Source organism: Lathyrus oleraceus, chromosome 5 (assembly GCF_024323335.1).
Source record: "Lathyrus oleraceus cultivar Zhongwan6 chromosome 5, CAAS_Psat_ZW6_1.0, whole genome shotgun sequence".
Classification (NCBI taxonomy): Eukaryota; Viridiplantae; Streptophyta; class Magnoliopsida; order Fabales; family Fabaceae; genus Lathyrus; species Lathyrus oleraceus.
In genome coordinates, this window is record NC_066583.1 from 285081784 (window position 1) to 285107732 (window position 25949).

The 25949-nt window shown below is 39.0% G+C and overlaps 2 protein-coding genes across 2 annotated transcripts; one reads left to right on the forward strand and one right to left on the reverse strand.

Moving 5' to 3' along the window:
- The first annotated feature begins 10025 nt into the window (after positions 1–10025).
- Positions 10026–10643, forward strand: LOC127080225 (uncharacterized). Its single transcript, XM_051020553.1, has one exon. The coding sequence runs from the start codon at positions 10026–10028 to the stop codon at positions 10641–10643; it is 618 nt and encodes a 205-aa protein (XP_050876510.1).
- A 7229-nt stretch (positions 10644–17872) lies between these two features.
- LOC127080226 (uncharacterized) lies at positions 17873–19518 on the reverse strand. The gene is made up of 4 exons (XM_051020554.1): positions 19446–19518; positions 18792–18928; positions 18448–18723; positions 17873–18379 (listed from the first exon to the last, which is right to left on the reverse strand). Exons 1-4 carry the CDS (start codon positions 19516–19518, stop codon positions 17873–17875), a joined length of 993 nt encoding a protein of 330 aa, XP_050876511.1.
- Between the last annotated feature and the right edge of the window lie 6431 nt (positions 19519–25949).

Consider the following 25949-nt stretch of genomic DNA (forward strand, 5'->3'; position numbering starts at 1 on the left):
TAACTAGGACATGATGGGTCCGATTGGGAAGGAGAGGGAGGTGGCATGGGAGGTGGTAGGATGGGTAGTGATATGGTGGTCCAATCGGTATGGTGGGCTGAATTTTGTGGGGTTTTTGGTTGTTGCCGAAACGGGAATTCTGTTTCGACAAATTTGACGTGCCGTGAGGTGTAGATTCGTCGGGTTTTCGGGTCCATACAATAGTAGGCATGTTGAGTGGTGGAGTAACCTACAAAAACACAAACAACAGATCTGGATTCCAATTTATGAGCAGTGTATGGTTTTAACCACGGAAAACACAAACAACCAAAACTTTTTAACTTAGCATAATCTGCATTTTGTTTAAAAATAATAGAAAAAGGTGATTGGTTTTGAAGGGTTGGGGTAGGAAGACGGTTGATGAGATATACCGCGGTGAGAAGTGCGTGAGGCCAAAACTCAAGTGGCATACCAGAGTGTGTTAGTAGGGCCAAACCAGTTTCGACTATGTGACGATGTTTACGTTCAGATATACCGTTGTGTTCGGGAGTATGGGGTGGTGAAGTAAAGTGACTTATTCCGTTTTGACTTAGGAAATTTTGGAGAGCAATAAACTCACCGCCATTATCAGAATAGAAGATTTTGATTTTTGTTTTGAAGTAATTTTCGACAAGTGATCGAAATTTAATAAATGTGTGTTGGACATCGGATTTGCGTTTGAGGGGATAAATCCAAGAATACCGTGTAAAGTGATCAACAAAACTACATAATATTTGAATCCATCATACGACAATATTGGAGAGGTCCATACATCAGAGAAAATAACTTCTAGAAAATAGTTTGAACAAAGACTGGAATTGTAAAATGGGAGCTTATGACTCTTATTTAATTGACAAGAGGTGCAATCAGATTGCTCGAACGTGGGAGAGCGAATTCGAAGTTGTTGTTGAATTAATTTAAATGTAGCAGTAGATGGATGACCTAAGGCATGGTGCCATAATGGGCTGGAGATGCGGGACGAAGACAGAACTGTAGGAGAGGAGGGCCACACGTACAAGCCGTCTCTGCAAGGCCCATTAAGAAGAATCCTGCCTGTTTTGAGACACTTAACATGAAAAGAATGGGGTAAGAAAACAATAGCACAGTTTTGTTGATTTGAAAGTTGAGAAACAGAAATGATATTTTTGGTCATTTGTGGAACACAAAGAGTATCGGGTAAATTAAACAAAGATGCAGAAGTGCTAAGTGAAAGAGTTCCAGAGTTAGTGATTCGCAAACCTTCGCCACTGCCCATGAATAGTTCGTCCGGGCCATTGTAGGGATAATGGAGGGAGAGTTGGTCGAGGTCAGTGACAATGTGGTGCGTTGCTCCGCTGTCGACGATGTAGTTTTGAGATGTGGATGCAGCGTTGACAGTGTGAGCCTGGGGTGGGGGTGGAGGTGCAGGAGTTCTGGGAAGTGTTGGAGGACGAGCATTTGGATGCTGTTGGCGGAAGAGAGGACAGTAGGCAACGACGTGGCCCGTTTCACGGCACCATAGGCATTTACCAAGAAATGGCCGAGCTTGTGGCGGGGGAACCATGGGAGGAGGGCGAAAATGAGTGGAGGGTGAGCGGTTGGATGGCGGCTGGTGGCGTTGCCGATTGGTGCGTGGACGAGACTGTGCGTTCAGGGCTGTTGCCGGTGCGGTCAAGTTGGTTGCTGCAGAGCGGAGTTCGAGTTCCTTGACAAGGAGCTTTTCGTGAAGATCGTCAATATGGATGGTGGTATCTCGGGCCTTGATCGCATCAACAATGGACTGATAGTTACCGTCGAGACCTTGGAGGACAAATGAGACAAGGTCGTCAGCGTCAACTGGTTTTCCGAGCGAAGCGAGCAGGTCGGCAGTCGAAGTGATAGATTGAATGTATTCAGTGATCGACATAGAGCCTTTTGTGGACGAGCGTAGCTTGGCTTTGAGTTGATTAATGTGGCCCTTTGAGGGGTTGGCGTAGGTGCGGGCGAGAATATCCCATGCTTCTTTGGAGGTGGTGGCTCGAGTGACTAACGGAGCGACAGAGGCGTCGAGGGTGCCGACCAGAGCGCCATAAAGGAGTTTATCCTGACGCATCCAGGAAGTAAACGCCAGGTTGGAGGTGGTGACGTTGTCGGCAGTAAGAGTTTTAGGCGGAGCAGGGTGGTCGCCGTTGAGAAACTTGAAAAGGTCATAACCTGTGAGAGTCGCCTGAATTTGCGACTTCCAGGTTATGTAGTTGGAAGGGGTAAGTTTTATGGCGTTGGTGAGGTGCACAATGACGAACGGACGAGCGCCGTCGTTTGGGTTAGTAATGGTTGTGGAAAACTCAGCAGCCATGGTATAGGATTTTGGAGAAGGGATAGGTTTCCAAGATCAGCGGCTGATACCATATAAGTTAAGAATATATTGTGGAAGTTCTTTCTTTCATTAAATTGAGATTTCCTACTTATACACAGTAAATATGACGGTTTCAGAGATTTGCTAAAATCTCTTCATAAAGCCACTAACATAACTTACAGGCCACGTATTCAGCACAAACTAAGGAACAACATTGACTGAGTTTATTTAAATAAATAACATTAAAAGAAAAAGGTAAATACTATTAATTTGATTCTCTAACAATTGTGACGTGGAACAATGTCTGTACTACTCAATAAGGGGGAATTTTGAGTATTGGGTCCCTCATAAATTGAATGAGGAAGACTCCATTAAATTCGGTATCGTGTTTATTACTGAAAAAACCCAAGGAGACAACACCCTTAGAGCTGGAGTGATCAGGAATAAGTTTATATAAGCTACCATGTTGATCGACTGTATGTTATGGTATTAAGAGGAACCTGGATATCATAATTGATGATAGTACTTGGTTTCTTTGTAGGAGAGACATGATCATTTTTTGAATGAATTCTTGGAACAAATACCTTGTATATAAAACTCCCAATATTGACCTTTTTGTTTATCATTTCTCCGACGCTAATTTGAAATATATCATTAAAAGAAATAATTTGATTTTTTCTTATTTAAACATTCAGACTTGTCCATCATATATATCTACAACACATCATATTACAAATTCAAATAATATTATGGGTGACCTCCTATCGTAGAATTATAGTAGTAATGGTTATATGAGTTTTAAATAATCTTATAATCTTATTAACACCAATGATCAATATCTACCTTGACCTAAAACTTTATGGAATCTATTCCTCTGATAATTTCATTAATTTGAGGATTATATATCATCGAGTTCTATTTTTGGGAACCTATCATTTAGAGAATTTCACATAGCCCCTAAATATGATTTGTGTTATTGTGACATAGAATCTAATCATTATTTGTAATGAGATTTCATATCTTTTTAACTTAATGGAAATTACCTAGGAAATCCATCCAGATTAATATTTTTTCTTGTTATACCCTTTGTATTTGGAGAATTTGTCAAAGAATATGGTCCAAACAAGGAAAACTTGTCACTTTGTTTGTTATGATTAGTATGGTGAAATTATTTGGCATTGCTGGAGTAAGCGCGTGTTTAAGGTAAAACAACTCATAAAAATTCTTCAATTAATTAACTTGATTGTTTCTCATGTTTCCCAGACAAGTAACCTCTCTGATTCTTCTTCTTTATTTTTGCATGAGTATTGATCTTAAAATTCTATTGGATTAGTTACATCCTCATATAGTTCCAAAAACCAAATGTTGGAACCTTATTAAAATTTATAGGATTACATGCATTAATGATGGTGTAACTAGAGAATTTCTAGGTCCTTCTACTAGTGGTGGTATCTTTAAGAACCAATATACTAATTTATGGAATTGTTTTAATCTAAACATCAGTAACTTTAATTTATTTATATATGAGTTAATTGGTATTAAGGCGGACGTTAAAACTACTTTAAAACATGGGCGGAACTCTATGTGGCCTGATATTGGTTCTCAACTGATGACTTTAGTTGTTAATCTCATAACACGTTTCCTTGAAAGCAATGAAAAAGATGGATTAAATGCATTAAGATTATAACAACAATTTATATTTACCTCATTTTGAGAATGTTATTGATATCAATATAAACTAATTGAATACTCAATATATTTTTGTACTTTTAAATAATTATACATTAAAAATGCCGATCAGTTGAGTCATTGTAGTATAGTGGTAAGTATTCCTGTCTGTCACGCAGGTGACCCGGGTTCGATCCCTGAAAATGGTGTATTTTATTTCCATTCTTTATATTTTGATTTGGATAGAATTTATTTTAATTTGAAAAATAATAAATTTTAACTTTCTTTTAAGAAAAATTTCTCTTTCTCTTTTCTGGTAGAAAGGAAATACCATTGTTTAGAAATTTAGAATAAATTACAAGCCCTTTTATAGGATATCGGCTATCCTAATCCTATCACTGATATGTTATGATACAACGTCATTTTATTCATAGAAAATGTCACTGAAACATATACCGATATAAGAAATTTTCAGGCTTATATGTATATATTTTATTTCCTTATTTAACCTCATATTAAATTTTATTTCCCTAGTTTAAAACTCAAACGTTTGATTCCATAGTTTCATTTATTATTACTATATCAAATCAAATCCGTTCTAAAATGTCTAGATAGGGATATTTTGGGGAAAATGTGATGATTCTTTCCCCAATATTGGATGTGAAGAGAAAATAACAAAACTTATATTTTTGTGAGTATTTTAGTAGGCTATTTGACCCAGGAGAGACAAATGGGAATCCCACGTCTCCTCTTCTTTTTTGTCTCATATAAGAGGTTCTTAATTGAGGGATATCTAAATTTATGAATAAGGTTAATAAATATCAAACTAGAAATCCTATTGGCAGCTTCACTCCGTCTCTTATTCTTTATGGTGAGGATGTGATGGATTTTTGCAGAAGAACCAAATACAACATTCAAAACTTGTCACACTTATTCAATATGCGCATTGATATTTATGGCCATACAGTCAATACTCTCAAGTCTACTATTTATACAAATTTTATTTCTCATCATATGCTTCTCGACATCTCTGATACTCTTGGCTTCTCTATCATTAACATTTCTTTTGTTTTCTTAAGTATTCCTAATCTTATAGATAAGGTCAAAGCTACTTAGTCACTGCTCATTGTTAGCAGGATAAAACCGTAGTTATCTGCTTCAAAACCTTATTTGGAGAATTTGTCAAAGAATATGGTCCAAACAAGGAAAACCTGTCACTTTGTTTGTTATGATTAGTATGGTGAAACTATTTGGCATTGCTGGAGTAAGCGCGTGTTTAAGGTAAAACAACTCATAAAAATTGTTCAATTAATTAACTTGATTGTTTCTCATGTTTCCCAGACAAGTAACCTCTCTGATTCTTCTTCTTTATTTTTGCATGAGTATTGAATCTTAAAATTCTATTGGATTAGTTACATCCTCATATAGTTCCAAAAACCAAATGTTGGAACCCTATTAAAATTTATAGGATTACATGCATTAATGATGGTGTAACTAGGGAATTTCTAGGTCCTTCTACTAGTGGTGGTATCTTTAAGAACCAATATACTAATTTATGGAATTGTTTTAATCTAAACATCAGTAACTTTAATTTATTTATATATGAGTTAATTGATATTGAGGCGAACGTTAAAACTACTTTAAAAGATGGGCGGAACTCTATGTGGCTCAATATTGGTTCTCAACTGATGACTTTAGTTGTTAATCTCATAACACATTTCCTTGAAAGCAAAGAAAAAGATGGATTAATTGCATTAGGATTACAACAACAATTTATATTTACCTCATTTTGAGAATGTTATTGATATTAACAAAAACTAATTGAATACTCAATACATTTTTGTACTTTTAAGTAATTATACTTTAAAAATGCAAAACAACTGAGTCGTTGTAGTATAGTGGTAAGTATTCCTGCTTGTCACACAGGTGACCCGGGATCGATCCCTGGCAATAATGTATTTTGTTTCCATTCTTTATAGAAAATGTCATTTTATTCTCAGAAAATGTCACTGAAACATATACCGGTAAAAGAAAGTTTAAGGCTTATATGTATAGATTTCATTTCCTTATTTTACCTCATATTAAATTTTATTTCCCTAGTTTAAAACTCAAACGTTTGATTCCATAGTTTCATTTATAATTACTATATCAAATCAAATCCGTTCTAAAATGTCCAGATAGGGAAAATGTGACGATTTTTTCCCCAATATTGGATGTGAAGAGAAAATAACAAAACTTATATTTTTGCGAGTATTTTAGTAGGCTATTTGACCCAGGAGAGACAAATGGGAATCCCTAGACTCCTCTTCTTTTTTGTCGCATATAAGAGGTTCTTAATTGAGGGATATCTAAATTTATGAATAAGGTTAATAAATATCAAACTAGAAATCCTATTGGCAGCTTCACTCCGTCTCTTATTCTTTATGGTGAGGATGTGATGGATTTTGGTAGAAGAACCAAATACAACATTCAAAACTTGTCACACTTATTCAATATGCGCATTGATATTTATGGCCATACAGTTAATACTCTCAAGTCTATTATTTATACAAATTTTATTTCTCATCATATGCTTCTCGCCATCTTTGATACTCTTGGCTTATCTATCATTAACATTTCTTTTGTTTGCTTTAGTATTCCTAATCTTATAGATAAGGTCAAAGCAACTTAGTCACTGCTCATTGCTGGCAGGATAAAACCGCAGTTATCTTCTTCAAAACCTTATTTGGTATCTACTACTAGTAGAAAAATATTATTCAAGAGTATCATTCAAAGCATGCTTGGCTATGGGTTCGTGGAGTATTCTTGGCACGACAGCCTTTTGAAGGAAATTGATAAATGGATTATATACTATATTTTGGAAGGTGGTATTATTAAGTAAAAGAATCTTATTGTGACGTGGAACAATGTATGTACTACTCAATAAGGGGGGAGTTTTGAGTATTGGGTCCCTGTTAGCTGGAGATTTCGACAAATAGCTGAAGTTCTTTGGAAGTGTTTCATTTTGGAGAATAGATAAAAGATGGTTGTGTCGAAGCTATTGAATTCTTTTCATGGGTGAACGATTCTTTTTTGTTGAAGCTTGAGACTTAGAAGATTTTTGGATTTCCACCAAGCTCTCTTCGACATAGGCGTTCACAGAGTCGAAGCTTTAAGCGGGAAGTATTTGAAATTTAAACAAAGCCGTTTCGTCAGGCCAACACGTGGAAACATCTGAGATATGCAACGCTTGAGAATGGCGACCGTGGCAGCCATATGTGTAGAGGCTGTTAGGGTCGAAATGCTATAAATAGGGGTCTTAGTTTTGGATTCAGAGGTGTTCAAACAGATATACAGAAATTCACAAAATATATTCGAAGTACCATAGCGAGAGAAAAGAGTTTTACGCTAAAAATGTATGTATGAAGGACACCATAAGTTTCATTCATATTATCTATTTCATACCAGTTATTTAAATTAAAGTTATTCATTGCCTTTTATTCTGTCTAATTGCCCTTATTTTCAGTAGTTTATCATCACTTTTACTGTTGTATTTACATTTCACCAAGTCTTCAATTTCAGTACTTTCTCAAAACTTAAAGCATTTACTTCGAGTCATTTATCTTTACCCTTCCCAAGTATTTTAGTTATCTTTAAGAAACCTTTTACTACAAAGTCATCGTCATTTACGTTGTTCATAAAGTCATATGTTTCGTTTAGACTTGTTGTCAAAACACTTTTCGTTGTCCACAAATTAGAAACAAACTTAACCATGAGTCAAATCACCGCAATAAGAGTTCTTGAAACACATGTCCTAGGATTAATCTAGTCGATCCTATAAGTTACCAAAAATATATAAATTTGGAAGACTAGCGGTTGTTTATCAGAAATCACTGGTAAATAAATTGGCACGCCCAGTAGGACAGTGTCAAAAGAATTGTTAATTACAATAGTTTGTTTTACTTTTGCAATACAAAATTGTTGTTATTCTTTTGGTTTAAAAATTAGCGTTGTATGATCCTTAGAAGTGGTAGGATAGCCAACAATTCACAACCTATAACCAACAGAAAAAATGCAAAAAAGATGGTTAATACAATCAGTCAAGGGGAATGAAATTCTAGTTATCAGACTTTGGATGTCACACTGGTTGTTATGACATCCAATTCTGCACAGACAGGGATTATGCAGAACTTAACAGTAAGTGCAGTAAATAACACAAGTAATTGTTCACCCAGTTCAGTCCAACATGACCTACGTCTGGGGGCTACCAAGCCAGGGAGGAAATCCACTATCAGTAGTATCAATTCAAAGCTAAACTCACCCGTTTACAACTTATCACTTAATCCCTACCCAATGCAATTTCAATCTTAACCTAAGATCAGAGTTCCTACTCACTCCCCCTCAATCACCTCAGTGATTACTATCTTTAAACAATATTGAAGACAAGTTGAAGTCACACTTCAAACAACTCTTGATTGTGCTTCACAGCTTTAATCAAGATACACAGCACTCACGCTTAAAAGCTTTGAGTGACACAACACTTACAACTCAATGAACACCCTATGCCAAAGCTATCATCTACTTGATAATGACCTGGCTTACAAGATACGTCTAATACAAGACTCACAAAAATACAGCAGTGAAGTATGATGGACACACAAAATCTTCACGCCTCAAAATCCCTGAAACTGAATGAAGGAACGCCTTCCTTTTATATTGCAGTATCTTGGGCTTTTGCACCTGTATTCTCCTGAATTTAAGGTCACACAAGTTCCCATAAATTCAACATTTAGGTTACTAACAAATAGGCTATTTGTTAGGTTCATTGAATGTAAATTGGTTGTTGATTTCCTGGTTTTTCTCTAAGTTGTTGACTTCCTGAAGAATAGCCTGAGAAAAAGCTGAAACAGAAAACTGAACAACCTACAATATAGCATATGCTGTCAGGCATGAATGTCACGACATTCAGCTTGACATCAAGGTCCATATGCTGAGTCTGTTTTTCCAGAAAACAGACTGTACAATTTTGCTGACCTGTACATGATCAAAATGAACATACTACAGTGACAGCTTACATCAATAAATGTCAAAGTGTCCAACTTAACATTTACACAATTGGCCTTAAGTTAGTTCTGTAATTCTTTTGAAGAACAAACTAAGTTACATGTTGAAGTATAGCAGAACACCACTCTGTCTAATCTTCAGCAGCTGCTGTCAATGATGAATGTCATAACATCCAGTTTGACATTCAGTCAGTAGGCCTTATGCCAGGTCTGGTCTTTCCTTGATAACCAGACTGGAAATAAATACTAAGTTCTAACAGAACACCTGCTGTTCTATTCCTTAGTATCTGTTGACAGGTATGAATGTCACAGCATCCAGTTTGACATTCAATACATCCTGTGTTAGCTAGTCCTGCAGTAACTACACTGTAGTCACACATACATGTCATGACATCAGTCAAGACATTAGTAACCATCTAGTGTTTTATCATATAATGCATCCAATTAAACACCTACAGGGAACAATTCCCTCCCCAGGGGACAGGCACAATCAAAGCAAATTCGATTGATGTATCCACTGAGATCCCTAATGCACAGACCATACCAACGTCTGGATCCATGGCCTTGCATAATTCGACAGCAATGCCTATTATGTCAGGCGCGGTAGATACTCCTGCAATTTCAACCCCTAGGCCACCAAGATTCGAGAACTTTAGGCCTGTGAGAGATTACCCATATGGAATGCCATCTACTACCATGGCAGGACTTCAAAACAATTCTTCCATATATACTCAACCACATAATATGGTTATTTCGCCAATTCAAAATTTTGGATCTGGCATGAACCATGTAGGTCGAAATAACCAATCACAAGGAGTTCCCACCCTATTACATACCCTTACAACGAATAATCAGGCAGCCTTTAGACAACAAATGGATGCCAGTAACCATGATATGGTAGGAGTTCTGGCCAGAGAAATGAATACCATTTTTTCTCCCTTAATACAGAATGTGAATAGGACTAACACTGACAATGCTCAAACATGGTAGATCCAAGGAGAAACCAGGTTATAATCCAAGGAGAAGAACTAGGCGCCCCACAATCTGTTGTTCGACGCAGGCCAAACCAGGTTATAATCCAAGGAGAAGAACCAACGATAGATCAGGTTCGACCACAAAGGCAAACCCATGACGAAAGAGTCATGGGGGAAAGATTGGAACAACATCCAATTCGACGGGAAGTCCCTGAAGAACAACCTAGGAGAGTGATAATGGTTAATAGAGACCAGGATGCAGACGAAGTAATTCATAGGGTCAGGCGCGAAAACAGGATGGAAAATGACTTAACCAGTATGATAGAGAGAATCATGGCCCAGAATGGTCTGAATACAGGACTTCGACGGCCAAATTATTCTTCTCCTTTATCAAAATATGTCCTACAAACAGAATTACCAAGGGGTTGTAAAATCCCTAAGTTCACCAAATTCTCAAGGGATACTAGTGAATCCACTATAGAGCACATAGCCAGATACATGACTAAGGCAAGGGATTTGGCGAACAGTGAGAACCAAAGGATGAAATATTTCCCTAGTTCTTTAACAAAGAACGCCTTCACGTGGTTTACAACTTTGCCACCAAATTCCATAGATGTTTGGCCCTAGTTAGAAAGATTGTTTCATGAACAATTCTACATGGGCCAAACTAAGATAAGTCTTAAGGAATTAGCCAACATCAAAAGAAAATTCACTGAACCTATAGATGATTATCTGAATAGGTTCCGTTTGTTGAAATCTAGATGCTTTACAATAGTGCCTGAACAAGAGCTGGTCGAAATGGCCACTGGAGGTTTAGACTATTCCATCAGGAAAAAGTTAGATACCCATCATCTAAGAGACATGGCCCAAATAGCAGATAGGGTTCGACAGGTCGAACGCTTAAAATCTGAAAAGGCCAGAGCGAATAAGAATTATAAGAAGGAGAGGGTTGCTTGTGTAGAATTCAAAGACGGAGAGTCTGAAATCGTTGAAGATCCTTATGGTCTTGAGGAATTCGAAGTAGATTTGGCTGAATTAAAAGAAGCACCACCATATGCCTGCAAATTACTTACACCTTCGAACGGAAGAAACCCTGTCGAAACTGAAAAAAATGATAGATTTCCCAAAAAGACTTACACATTTGATGTTACCAAATGTGACGAGATCTTCAATTTATTAGTAAAAGATGGCCAAATGATATAGCCTCCTAATACCAAAATTCCTCCGTTAGAACAACGAAAGAAAAGAGGCTTCTGTAAATATCATAATTTTTTAGGCCTTAAAACTTCACAATGCTTTCTTTTCAGGGATCTTTTTCAGAATGCAATTAGGGATGGCTGCCTCAAGTTCACTGACAAAGGGAAAAACCAGATGAAAGTTGATATTGATCCCCTCAACATTGCTGAGACAAACTATGTTGAACCTGTCGAAATCAACATGATTGACGTAGGGGAAGTGGAGGCTCTAAAAGCAACAAGAACTGGAGGTTATGCGCTGGATGGAAAGCAGGCTACTGATGGCCTAAGTAATGATGTTTCCTTTGGAATCTCTGTTAAAGGTAAACAGGTTGCTAACGTCGAACCAAGGGCCACTGAAGGTCTCAAAGGGAAAGCAATTGAGGCTACTGAGGGCCTAAGAAAGAAATTCGAGGAAATTTCAATCACTGATGGCGCCAGTCTAGGTGTCAACATGGTAGATCTGAAGCAACCCCCCCCCCCCCCCCCAAGAAATGGAGGAAGTGGAGGAATGTTTGAAGATGGAGCAAGAAGGGATGAAGTTTGGCTATCCCAAAGCCAACGAAAGCCTACGTGAATATATCTGGAGATTTCATAAAAAGAATGCTGACATGTTGTTGTGCCCAAGATGCAGCATCAGGATATCTCGAAGGGTGGCTGAGGATTACAAGAGATGGCAACGAACAAAGACCGAGAGAAACTAGAGGAAGGAAAGCCAATTACAGAAGATGTATCCCACGCCAGGAGAAAGCCTTCTTGGTTTTATTGTGCGTTGCTACAAATATGAAACAGAATGCTTGATGTGTCCCAGGTGTGGGGCAGTGTACAACAGAGAATTAGCCGAAGCATTCGAAAGAATCCCATATGACCAAGGTTGGGACGGACATGGAGGTAACCCAAACATGTATAGCTTCGACAAGAGGGGAGCGCCTAGGAGGCCATATAACCCTCACCCAAGGGCGAAAAGAGTTATGTTTAAACTGCCATCGGAAGTCCCTGAGGACAAATGGACTCAGGCGGGACCAAAGAAAGGAAAGTGGAGAAGTTTCGAGGACGGAGGAAGAACCTCTTGGGCGTACAGAAAACAATTTTAGGCGTCCAAGAGAGAGGCTATCAGGCTAGAAAATTACAAAGGAAAAAATCCTATGTCAAGATCCCAATGGAGAAGACATCAGAGGATGAGGAAGGAAGAAAGAGAGATGAATCCAAAAGAGACTGGAGAATCCAGCAGCGTCAAGGTTCCCCCAAATGTCATGGATTCGACCAAACCACCCGTAGGAAGGAAGTTATTTCCAGATGAAAACATAAGTCAGAAGGTTCAGAAGGGACAAGTAAGAGAGGAGGAAATGCTCACTGACGACTTCGAGTCCGACGGAGTGTCTTTTGTTAATATGAATTGCAACATAGCCTCAGTCATGTCGTACTAGTATAACCAGGAAACAGAGGTTGAAGATAATGAGGAAGCGGACGCTGCGGAGATGGCGAAGCATCAACCAGTGTGTTACTATGTTCTGAACAGTGGCGTTGTCGAAGAGCAGAACGCTATTTTCGAAAGGTCTCATCAGGGGATGCAAAGTCATCTCAAGCCCCTATACATTAGGGCCAAAGTTGGACAGGTGGGAGTGAATAAAGTCTTGGTGGATGGGGGAGCAGCAGTCAATTTGATGCCCCAATTCATGTTGAAAAAGATAGGTATGTTCGACACTGATGTCAAACCTCACAACATGGTATTGTCAAATTATGAGGGTAAGATAGGACAGACGATGGGCGTCATACAAGTGGACCTGACTGTTGGGTCAATCAAAAGACTAACGATGTTTATGGTAATACCTGCAAAAGAAAATTACAACTTACTACTAGGGAGAGAATGGATACATGGAATAGGGGCAGTCCCTTCGACCATGCATCAGAGAATATCCATCTGGAGAGAAGATGGTGTGGTAGAGAATGTTGAAGCTGACCAAAGTTACTTCATGGCAGAAGTAAACCATGTGGACAAGAGAAACTTCGACAGGAACTTGGCTCACATAGGACCATGCAACCCAGCGGAAGAAGGCTACGCCCCAAATAAAAATTCCTTATACTTCTTGACTCTCCACCCAAATGGCTTCCAGTGGGATAAGGAGATTATGGGAGACCCAGAAGAAGGGGGATCATTTGAAATACGACCAACTGGCTGGGATGAAGACCTGTACTATGATTGAGTCTTCTTTTCTTGAAAAGATTTCAGCCTACATAGCTGAGAACAAAAGACAAGCGGCTCTCGAAGCCGAGATAACAAACATGGCTAACAAAGCCACATATGGTGAAATCTATAATACAGGACCTGGGGAGTATTGTAAACCCAAACCCCCTGACGAACAAGTACCTGTGGAACCAACAGAATAGAGGTTATACGCCATCTACGACGAAGAGCCTCTGGGATTTGAAAAAGATCCAGTAACGTCAAGTGTAAAGATGTTAGCGCAAGATCCTCTTGAAGAGATTGATCTCGGAAATGGAAGTGCAAAAAGAATTACCTACATCAGCGCTAAACTGGACCCCAAGTTGAAAGTGAGAGTGATTGAATTGCTAAGAAAAAACAAAGATTGCTTCGCTTGGGATTACGACGAGATGCCTGGTTTGAAGAGGGACTTGGTCGAATTAAAGCTGCCTATCAAGGATGGCAAGAAGCCCATCAAGGAGACTTCAAGAAGATTGTCCCCAGAAATCCTCTAAAAGATAAAAAAAGAGGTCGAAATACTTCTTCATTGCAATTTCATCAGGACCACAAGGTATGTCGATTGGATTGCAAATACAGTCCCTGTTATCAAGAAAAATGGCTCTTTGCGAGTATGTATAGATTTTCGTGATCTAAATGCAGCAACTCCTAAAGATGAGTATCTAATGCCTGTGGCAGAGATGCTGGTTGACTCAGCCGGAGGCTATGAATATCTCAGCATGCTTGATGGATATTCTGGCTATAACCGGATTTTCATTGTAGAAGAGGATGTTTCTGAAACAGCTTTTCGATGTCCAGGGGCAATAGGCACTTATGAGTGGATAGTTATGCCTTTTGGCCTAAAAAACGCTGGGGCAACATACCAGTGAGCAATGAATTCTATATTCCATGATTATATAAAGACATTTATGCAAGTATACATAGATGACATTGTGATAAAATCTACGTCAGATGAAGATCATCTAACCCATCTTAGCCAATCATTCGAAAGAATGAGAAAACATGGCTTAAAAATGAATCCTCTTAAGTGTGCATTCTTTGTGCAGGTTCGAGACTTTCTGGGCTTTGTGGTCCATAAAAAGGGGATAGAAATCAATCAGAACAAGACGAAGGCTATTATGGAGACCAAAGCACCATCAACCAAGAAAGAATTGCAATCATTATTAGGAAAGATAAACTTCCTAAGAAGATTCATTTCGAATTTAAGTGGTCGAACTAAAGCCTTCTCTCCCCTTTTGCGCCTGAAACAAGGGAGGTTCGAATGGAATGACGAACATCAAAAGGCATTCGACAAGATCAAACATTATCTGACGAATCCTCATATGTTGGCACCACCATGTGGAAAGAAGCCTATGAAACTGTATATATCAGCTTCCGACACTACATAGGCAGCATGTTGGCGCAAGAGAATGAAGATGGCGTCGAAAGAGCCATTTATTATCTTAGTAGGGTTTTAAATGATGCAGAAACTAGATACACCTAAATAGAAAAGTTGTGTCTTTGTTTGCATTTCTCTTGTACTAAACTCAAGTATTATATAAAACCTATTGATTTATACGTCTCTTCACATTTTGATGTCATCAAGTACATGTTATCTAAGCCAATAATGCACAGTCGAATTGGCAAATGGGCTTTAGCACTCACTGAATACTCTTTAACCTTTCTGCCTTTAAGGGCAATGAAGAGACAAATAGTATCAGATTTTATTGTAGACCATGCAGTGGTCGAAAATCCTCAACTTCAAGTTGAGTTGAAACCTTGGAAATTATTCTTCGACGGTTCCACACATAAGGATGGAAGTGGGGTTGGGATAATGTTAATTTCTCCTGACGAAATTCCAACAAAACTCAAATATAGAATTGAAGGTCCCCCTTGTTCTAACAACGAAGCAGAATACGAAGCCCTTATTGCAGGACTTTAGGCTTTGTTGGAATTGGAGGCAACTAGGGTCGAAATTAAAGGAGACTCAGAATTAGTAATCAAGCAATTGACGAAGGAGTACAAATGTATAAAAGAAAATTTGATTATGTACTTCGTCATTGCAAATAGGTTACTCAAAAAATTCGAATACATCGACATAAAACATGTCCCTAGAATAAAAAACCAAGAGGCTAATGACTTAGCACAAATAGCTTCAGGATATAGAATTTCAAAAGAGAAGCTAGAAGAATTTGTCGAAGTAAGAGGAAAGGCAATGGCTGCCAGATTGTCTCCGACAGATTTGGAAAGCACCCAGTTAGGATATGCCAACAAAAAGGAGTTTGAAGTATTGGCCATTGATACCTTAATAGATACAGATTGGAGGAATCCAATTATTAATTATCTTAAGGACCCTTCGAAAGATACAGAAAGAAAAACCAAGTACATGGATTTATCTTATGTGTTGATAGGGAATGAATTATTCAAGAAACCCTTGAAGGGATCCTGTTGAAATGCTTAGGAGAAAGCGAAGCTTACTTGGCATTATCTAGTGTACATAGTAGAACTTGTGGAGCACACCAGGCAGGCCATAAGATGAAATGGTTGCTTTTCAGATATGGAATGTATTGGCCCACCATGTTAAAAGATTGTATAGATTTTACTAAGGGTTGCCAAGAATGTCAAATACATGCAGGAATTCAACATGCTCCTGCAAGTGAGCTCCATACAATTATTAAGCATTGGCCTTTCAGAGGATGGGCATTAGATCTAATTGGAGAAATTAGACCTAATTCATCCAAAGGTCAAAGATGCATACTTGTAGGAATTGACTATTTCACTAAATGGGTCGAAGCAGTACCTTTAGTAAATGTGGATCAAGAAACTGTTATCGAATTCATTCAAAGACAAATTTTATATAGATTTGGAATCCCATAAAGTATAACAACAGATCAAGGATCAATTTTTACTGGTCGAAAGATGCAAGAGTTTGCAAAGGAAATGGGTTTCAAACTGTTAACATCCACACCCTATTATGCTCAAGCCAATGGGTAAGTCGAAGCAGCCAATAAAGTAATAATTGGTTTAATCAAAAAGCATGTAGGAAAAAAGCCAAAAAATTGGCACAAAACTTTAGACCAAGCGCTTTGGGCTTGTCGAACCTCCCCTAAAGAAGCCACTAACACCACACCTTTCCAGCTTACGTTTGGACATGATGCAGTATTACCTGTCAAAATCTACTTGCAATCAGTGAGAATCCAAAGACAAGGAGAAATTCCATCTGACTTATACTGGGAAATGATGATAAATGAGCTGGTGGATTTGGACGAAGAAAGGTTGCATTCGTTAGAAGTATTAAGAAGACAGAAGGAGAGGGTAGCAAGGGCATACAATAAGAGGGTCAAAGGTAAAACCTTCTCTATGAATGATTTAGTTTGGAAAGTTATATTACCTATGGATCGAAAGAATAAGGCATTAGGAAAATGGTCTCCGCATTGGGAAGGACCTTTTCGAATTTTAAAAGCCTTTTTAAACAATGCATGTGAAATAGAAGAGCTAACAGAGGATCGAAGAATCCTAAAAGTAAATGGAAAATACTTAAAGAAGTATAAACCATTTATGCACGAAGTTAGAGTTATAACAGCATAGTAAGTAAAGAACTATCATAGCCAAAACGGTGAAGATATTTAAACTCCAAATATGTGCCAAAATGGCTTTCGTCTTAATCAAGTTACAAGTGAACAAGAGTCGATTAAAGCAAATACAGGAGGAAATCAAAAAGGAATAGTGGCCCTCATCCGATCATATTTTTTCTTTGCCAAGCCAATCTTATACTGAACAGCCGCTTGAACCCCTCTGAGGCGTGCAATATCTTCATTCATAGTCGTAGCCTTTTCGACATGATATACGCTTTGCTTCGCCAAATCATCAGCTTCAGTACTATCCAAGCCTTGGATAGCAGCCTGCTCGCCTTAGCGTCATAAATCTTCTTCTGCAATTCTGCAATATGAGATTCCCAGAGACGTATCGAAGCAGTGTAAGTGTCGAACTCTGCTTGGGCTGATTTTCTGGAAGAGGCTAACTCCTCAGAAGCTTGTGAAGTTCGAAGGTCATTGTTAAACTCAATGGCTTGAGCTTTTTCAGTCGATAGAAGCTTAGCTTTGGCATCCACCTACCTATGATATTCAGCACACACTTGGTCAATAAGGTTCTGAATATCAATAAGGGCTTCACCTACATCAGTGGGGCAAGCAGTGATGTTAATCTTGCTTATCAGCTTCTTTATACTAAAGCTCGCTCCCACATTATTCCTTAATTCGTCAAAGAGATTTACATCAAAAACTGCCTTCTTCACCTGCTGAAGGAGTTCATCATGTGATGCTTCGTTTGCACTAACATCAGAATGGGTCGAAGCTCTAGAAATACTTTGCTCTGAAGAAGACTCTCTTTGAGCCATCATTAACCTCACATACTTGAGGGGATCATTTTTTTAAAGATATTTTCTCCTCCTCAGTAAGTGGTATAGGTGAAGTCTGGGTGATGGATGGTCGAACTTTAGTTGGAGTTGGGACCGTGTCGACGCTGGCATTACTAGTTCCAGTTTGATTTCCCCCTGTATCAACTTCTTCCACATTCATGTCTTCATCTTCCTGAAAATACCCCTCAATCTCATCTGAAACTTGATCATCCTCATCAGCATCATCCGAAGGGAACGCAACTCTGGCAGGAGAATTACTAGGAGTATCCCCAGAATCTTCTTTCTCTGTTGAGTCCTTCTCGTCAACGTGCTTCGAATCTCCTTTACCATCTTCACCAGGAGAAGAGGTTTCTTCTTCGTTCTGAGCATTATCTGCTTCAAGATTTTGAGCTCCAGTCGAAGAGCCTTTGTTTTGGATAGCACCGCTGATTGTCGGAGGAGGAGATGGATTCATGTCGCTCGAAGGGTCACTTTGATTAACAGTAGAAATGAGAGGAGTAGTGACTTTGTCCTGAAAATAAAGTGTTAGAATACAATATGAGTTTGTCGAAAGATAAAACACTTAAGGTCGAAGTATACCTGTTGAACCTCAGGGTCGGAGGCATTGCTCCCAATGTGCTCCAACGCTGCGCCACCAGAAGGCTGGGATGGAATTTTCTTTGGAAGAGGAGGGAAAGTGGTGGTTTCGATACCTTGTTGTTTATTTAGTTGGAAAGGGGAAATTGTTGCCTTATTTTTCTTCTGTTTTTTCTTGAGTGGAGTTGGAGGAGTATCCTCTTCATCATCTTCGACAAGAATTATATTAGCAGTAGAGGCTTTTCTTTTCTTGGGTGTCAAAGGAGGCTTGCCACTACCCTGAAAAAGAAAATTCTAAATAATTATAAAAAATACGAAAGAGATAAAGAAGTTATTTGATGTAATACCTTTGAACTCTTCTTCGTTTTTTCTGGAGCAACACCAGAAGGCATTCCCTGGCTTGAAGAGGTAGTTGGCTTGGTAGCAGTATTTGAACTAGCCTTCACCACATGCTTCTCTTTCTTCGCCACTTTCCTTTCGACGGCTAAAGAAGGATGTGAGTTAGTCGAAACATGCAAATGTTTAAAAGATTGGCAGAAAGACGAAAGGGAATTGTAAAACCAAGAAATCCAAACATTCCACACCTTCACATGTCGGAGAAGTAATTCTCACTACAGCTAAGTCGAAGTGAAGAAAGCCTTTGAAACTGTCTAAGGTATGTTTGGATGCAACTACCCTTTTAGCAGGTTTTTGTTGGTCATTTTTCAGTTCATTAAAAATATTCCCACATGTAAACTAGTCTAGGTAAGGGGGAAAAATGACAAAGCAAAATTTGCACTGGGTAAATTTGGAATTTTGGGTGGTTCGCACTCAAAGGCCAAATCATATTTCAATTCAGGTTTTACAGCTTTGAGAGTTTTTCTTTTGGCAATCTGTTTTTCAAATTTTTCTTTTAAAATTGGCGTTGCATCACAAACGGTTCTATAAAAGGTTCGTTGGGTCATAAACAATTTCAAAGTGCTTTTGGAATGCTCGGATTTCTTCAGAATGAGTAAGCTTACCCTTGGGGACATTTTCCTGCAAAGATGAAAAGGCCTTCGTTAGACGTTCTTTGATTTCAGTAGTAGAAAACATATTCTGGGAATAGAAATCTGTCCACCAAGTGGCAAAACCATTGGTGGAGTAGAACGACGGTTGGTAGGATATTAATTGGAATTCAGCAAAATTTGCATGGAATTCTTTATGGATGGCAATGTCTCGAGCGCTCCATTCAGTCCCTACACAGTAGATCTCGCGCTTTCGTTTAAATAAAGAAATAGGGATAAGTTGACACAACCCAAATTGTCGAGAGAAAAAATTAGGCTGATAAGCCAACAGACACACATGGCTCTTTACTGGCAGAATCCTAGAAACAAGCAACCTTGGGAGGAGAAAGGCGCGTCATATGTCTTTGATCTCAGTGTTGGCATTTTTCACAACCTCTTTGAGCGAGGCAGTAAACCAGGAAGGACCATGGGTTCGACTGGCAAAAGGAGCCATCGAAGGAAGGAAATGGTGACGCTTCGAGAATATCAAGTTGTATTTGGTGAGGGAAGTTTGTAAGTTGTCAACATCATCAGCTGGAGTCAGTCGAAGGAGTCTAGTGCCCTCAATGCTTCGATTTATTATCTCTGGGGCATTTTCTTTTACGTTTCCTCGTGTTGGAAAAAAGGATTCAAAAGTGGCATTAAGCCACAATTGAAGAAGCCAATAAGGCCTAGATAGTAATAAATTGGTACCAGTTTCGTATTCCTTTAGCTTAGCACTAGCCGATCCTAGACTTTCGTACAAACTGACCAATAAGAGTTCACTCAAACACACTCTTCGACCAACATGCAATTGGTTAGCGAGCGTTAAAAAATCTCTTAGCAACTTGTAAAGATTTGCAGCAAAAGATGAACTTGGACAACCATAGACCTAAGAATGCTATATGTTATATATCATAAACTTCTTCCCCATCAGCGTGATATAGATTAATGTAAGTGCTAAACGAAGTGTTCTTAGCATTGAAGTCAATCAAGTTTTCACAGTCTTGGTAGGGGTCGAAGATCTCTCCTGTCGGAGAAAGTCCAGCAATAGCAGCTACGTCGAAAAGTGTGGGAGTCATCATTCCACAAGGGAGATGAAAAGTGTTATATGTGTTATCCTAGAAATATAGGCTAGATAATTATAAAGGCTGACAGTAACTGAATCCCAGCTTCAACATCTGGATTAGGTCAAAAAGACCCAATTCTTTCCAAAATGAAGCTTTCTTCTTCTCAACTTTTGTTAACCAGGCTAGATAGGATTTATCTAGAGTTGGACAAGACCAAAAGGGTCTGAAACTATTGGTGATGAAATCCAGTTGAAAAGCCTCTCTCTGGTTTAGGTCCTCATTATCTCTAGAGGAAACGATTTTTTTGGCTATGGGTTTGGTAGTGTAGATGTTTAATTGGCTGCATTGTATGGTAAAACACTAGCTGGATTCTAATGTCTTGACTGATGTCATGACATGCTGTGGAGATGTTTGTTTGACTACATTGTATGTTAGAATTCTAGTTGTACTCTGATGTCTTGGCTGATGTCATGACATACTTGAGTAGTATACTGCAGGTTTAGCTAATACAAGATTTATTGAATGTCAAACTGGATGTTATGACATTCATCCATGTCAGCAGATACTGAGGAATAGAATAGTTGGTGTTCTGTTATAACTCAGTATTTATTTTCAGTCTGTTTATCAAGGAAATAACAGACCTAGCGTAAGGCCTACTGTCTGAATGTCAAACTGGATGTTATGACATTCATCATTGACAGCATATACTGAACAATAGGAAGATTGGTTTTCTGCTACATTTCAGTATGTATCTCAATCTGTTCTTCAGGAGGATAACAGACCTGACATAAGGCTAATTGTGTAAATGTCAAATTGGATGTCTTGACATTTATTAATGTACGCTGATACTGAAGTATGGACAGATTGGTCCTGTATAGTTCAGCAAATTTGTACTGCCTGTTTTCAGGAAAAACAGACTTAGCATATGGTCTTTGATTTGGACGTCAAACTGAATGTTGTGACATTCATTCCTGACAGCGTATGCTAAATTGTAGGTTGTTTAGTTTTTCTGTTTCAGCATTTTTCTCAGGCTATTCTTCAGGGATTCAACAGCTGAGCGAAAATCCAGGAAACCAACAACCAAGCTACAATTAATGAACCTAACAAATAGCCTATTTGTTAGTAACCTAGTTGTGGAATTTAGGTTAACTCGCTTGACCTTAAATTCAGGAAATACAAGTACAAGGCCCAAGTGCTGCAATATAAAAGGATGGCAATCCTTCATTCAGAACTCGGGGATTTTGGGCGTGAAGATTTTGTGTGTCCATCATACTTCACTGCTGTATTTTTGTGTGTCTTGTATTAGGTGTATCTTGTGAGCCAAGCTATTATCACTGAGATGATTGCATTGGTATAGGGTGTTCATTGAGTTGTAAGTGTTGTGTCACTCTAAGCTTTTAAGCGTGAGTGCTATGTATCTTGATTAAAGCTGTTAAGCACAATCAAGAGTTGTTTGAAGTGTGACTTCACAATTGTCTTTAATTTTAATTAAAGGTAGTAATCACTGAGGTGATTGAGGGGGAGTGAGTAGGAACTCTGATCTTAGTGTAAGATTGAAATTGCATTGGGTAGGTATTAAGTGATAGGGTTAAACAGTTGGTTTAAGGTCTGAATTAATACTACTAATAGTGGATTTCCTCCCTGACTTGGTAGCCCCCAGACGTAGGTCATGTTGGACCGAACTGGGTAAATAATTCCTTGTGTTATTTACTCCACTTACATTTTAAGTTCTGCATAATTCCTGTCTGCGCAGAATTGGATGTCATAACAACCCGTGTGACATCGAAAGTCTGTTAACTTGAATTTCAATTGGCATCAGAGCAGGCACCCTGCCTGTTAATTTCTGGGTGAGATCTAGGGAAGTTACTTTCTAGTACCATGGACAAGGATGTAGGACACTCAAATAGACCACCCATGCTGGATGGTTCTAACTATGATGACTGGAAGCCTCGTATGATAGCCTTCTTAAGGTCTCTAGATAGAAAAGTCTAGAGAGCTGTCAATAAAGGATGGGAACATCCAACGAAGACAGGTAACTATGGAGTCAGTATGCAAATCCCCGAAGAAGAGTGGGACAAGGAGCAAGAGGCATTAGCCCTTGGAAATTCTAAGGCCTTGAATGCATTGTTCAATGGAATAAGTAAGAACATCTTCAGACTGGTGCACCACTGTGAGCTGGCCAAGGAAGTGTGGGATACCCTCAAGATAACTCATGAAGGTACCTCCAAGGTGAAGATGTCTAAACTTCAGATGCTGACCACCAAGTTTGAAAATCTGAGGATGAAAGAGGATGAGACTATTCATGACTTTCACATGAATATTCTTGAAATTGCCAACACCTCTGGTGGCTTAGGTGAGAAAATGGCTGAAGAGAAACTTGTAAGAAATATTCTCAGGTCTTTACCTAAGAGATTTGCCATGAAGGTCACTGATATATAAGAGGCTCAGGAGATCTGCAAGATGAAGGTGGATGAGCTCATTGGTTCTCTCCAAACCTTTGAAATGGGCTTGTGTGAGAATGTTGAAAAGAAGATCAAAAGCGTAGCCTTTGTATCAAATACTGAAGAGGAGTCAGAAGCAGGATATATTGGAAGTGATGAAAGCATATCAGAAGCCATAGCCATGCTTGGGAGACAGTTCAACAAGTTCGTGAAGAAGATTGATAAAAAGGTAGACCAAATGTCAAGAACATCTCGTCTGACATAAGGAAAAGATCAACTTCTGAAGAAAAGTTCAACCAAGGTAAGGGAATCCAGTGTCATGGATGTGAAGGTTATGGACACATTAGAGCTGAATGCCCTACTTACCTCAAGATGCAAAAGAAGGGGCTTGTTGTCACATGGTCTGAGGGAGATTCTAAGAGTGAATCTGAAGGAGAATCTGCTAAACATGTCACTGCACTAACTAGTGTTTGTGCCATTGATGATGACTCAAGTGAAGATGAACTGACCTTTGATGAACTTGCTGCATCATATAAGGAGCTATGTGTCACCAGTGCAGAAGTGCATGTACAAGGAGAAAAGCAGAAGAAGCTCATCAAGGAGCTGGAGGATGAGAAACAGAAGCATCTGACAGTCATAGATGGTCTAAATGGTGAGATAACCTTGCTGACCTCCAAGCTGGATCAAATGACGAAATCCATCAGAATGCTAAATAAAGGAACAGACTCCTTGGAAGAGATCCTAAAGGTGGGACAGAAGTCTGGAACCATGTCTGGTTTAGGCTTTGTGAAAAAAACCTCAGCTGAACTCAAACGCTCAAAGGCTAAAGTTTAGAAATTCAAGAGGAGGTCACACCCAATGTCTCAACATCAGGGAACCAGGATGAGTAATCATCAGAAGAAGAAATTTCAGCGATGGAGATGTCACCACTGTGGTAGGCTTGGCCATATAAAAGCCTTCTGCTACAGACTTCATGGTTATCCTAACTAAGCCCCTCATGTCAGACATAAGCATAAGGCATATAGGCATAATGCCCCCATCAAGAAACGACAATGGTATGCTAGGATAGCTCACACAGCTCTAAGGGCATCTACCAGAGAAGACTGGTACTTTGACAGTGGCTGCTCAAGACATATGACTGGTATGGAGAATTTATTGGTGGATATACAACCTCACACTACCAGTTATGTGACCTCTGGAGATGGACTGCTATGGAGTTCCAAAACTGAATAATGTGCTGTTAGTAAAAGGACTAACTGCAAACCTTATCAGCATAAGCCAGCTGTGTGATCAAGGGTTCTATGTTCAGTTTACTAAGGAGCTATGTGTTGTGACAAATGGAGAAAATCAAGAAGTTATGAGAGGATCCAAATCCAAAGATAACTGTTATCTGTGGGAACCTAAAGTCTCAAACTTCTCCACAATTTGCTCCTCAGCCAAGGAAGAACAGGAGGTGAAGCTGTGGCATAGACGCCTTGGTCATCTCCACTTACGGGGAATGAAGAAGATCATATCTAAGGAAGCAGTCAGAGGAATCCCAAAGCTGCTTATTGATGAAGGAAGAGTCTATGGAGAATGCCAGGTCGGCAAGCAAACCAAGATGTCACACCCTAAGCTGGGACATCCTACAACCTCCAGAACTCTAGAACTTCTGCACATGGACTTAATGGGACCCATGCAGGTTGAGAGTCTGGGTGGAAAGAGGTATGCCTATGTGATTGTTGATGATCATTCCAGATACACTTGGATAAGCTTCATCAGAGAAAAGTCAGATGCATTTGATGTCTTCAAAGAACTGTGCATCAGACTTCAAAGGGAAAAGGACAGTTGTGTTGTCCGAATTAGGAGTGACCATGGGACGGAGTTTAAGAATTCCAGGTTTGATGAGTTTTGCTCGTCTGAAGGGATAAGTCATGAGTTTTCCTCTCCTATAACCCCTCAGCAAAAAGGGATAGTTGAAAGGAAAAACATAACTATTCAAGAATCTGCCAGGGCAATGATTCATGCAAAGAAGCTTCCTATGCACTTTTGGGCCGAAGCGATGAATACAGCTTGCTATGTTCACAATAGAGTTACCTTGAGAAAAGGAACCTCCTCCACTCTGTATGAAATATGGAAAGGCAGAAAGCCCACTGTGAAGTACTTTCATATCTTTGGAAGTAAATGTTACATTCTCACAGATCGTGAACTAAGAAGGAAAATGGATCCCAAAAGTGATGAGGGTATATTCCTAGGATACTCAACTAACAGCAGAGCTCACAGAGTGTTCAACTACAGGACCAATGTCCTGATGGAATCCATAAATGTTATTGTGGATGATAAAGAGGAAGGAATCGATGTCATAGAGGATGTTGGAACATTCCTTGATACTTCAACAGACATACCAGTCAAGTCTGAAGAAGATAAGGAGACTCCTCCTGAATGTGAGGTAGATGCACCCACCAAAATGCCATCTATCAGAATTCAGAAAGACCACCCTAAGGATCTTATCATAGGGGATCCCAATAGTGGTGTGACTACCAGGTCAAGGGAAATTGGCTCAAATTCCTGTTTTGTATCCAAGGTCGAGCCAAAAAATGTGAAAGAAGCCCTGACTGATTAATATTGGATCAATGCCATGCAAGATGAATTGGAGCAGTTTAAAAGGAATGAAGTATGGGAGCTAGTTCCACGACCTGAAGGGACTAACATCACTGGTACCAAGTGGATTTACAAGAACAAGTCTGATGAGAAAGGAGTAATCACTAGGAATAAAGCAAGACTAGTGGCTCAAGGATATACTCAAGTTGAAGGGGTTGATTTTGATGAGACGTTTGCACCTGTTGCTAGACTTGAGTCAATCAGATTGTTGTTAGGTGTGGCCTGCATTCTGAAGTTCAAATTGTTCCAAATGGATGTGAAGAGTGAATTTTTGAATGGCTACTTAAATGAAGAAGTCTATGTGGAACAACCTAAAGGGTTCTGTGATCCTAACCAACCTAAACATGTGT

Bases quoted from the DNA above. Each gene is read 5' to 3' on its own strand.
- LOC127080225 (XM_051020553.1), top strand. From the start codon at position 10,026: ATGGTAGATCCAAGGAGAAACCAGGTTATAATCCAAGGAGAAGAACTA.
- LOC127080226 (XM_051020554.1), bottom strand. From the start codon at position 19,518: ATGTTTTCTACTACTGAAATCAAAGAACGTCTAACGAAGGCCTTTTCA. The intron at 18,929-19,445 runs GTAAGCTTACTC...ATCCTTCTTTAG, and splicing joins GCAGGAAAATGTCCCCAAGG to CCGTCGAAAGGAAAGTGGCG. The intron at 18,724-18,791 runs GTATTACATCAA...TTTCTTTTTCAG, and splicing joins AAACGAAGAAGAGTTCAAAG to GGTAGTGGCAAGCCTCCTTT.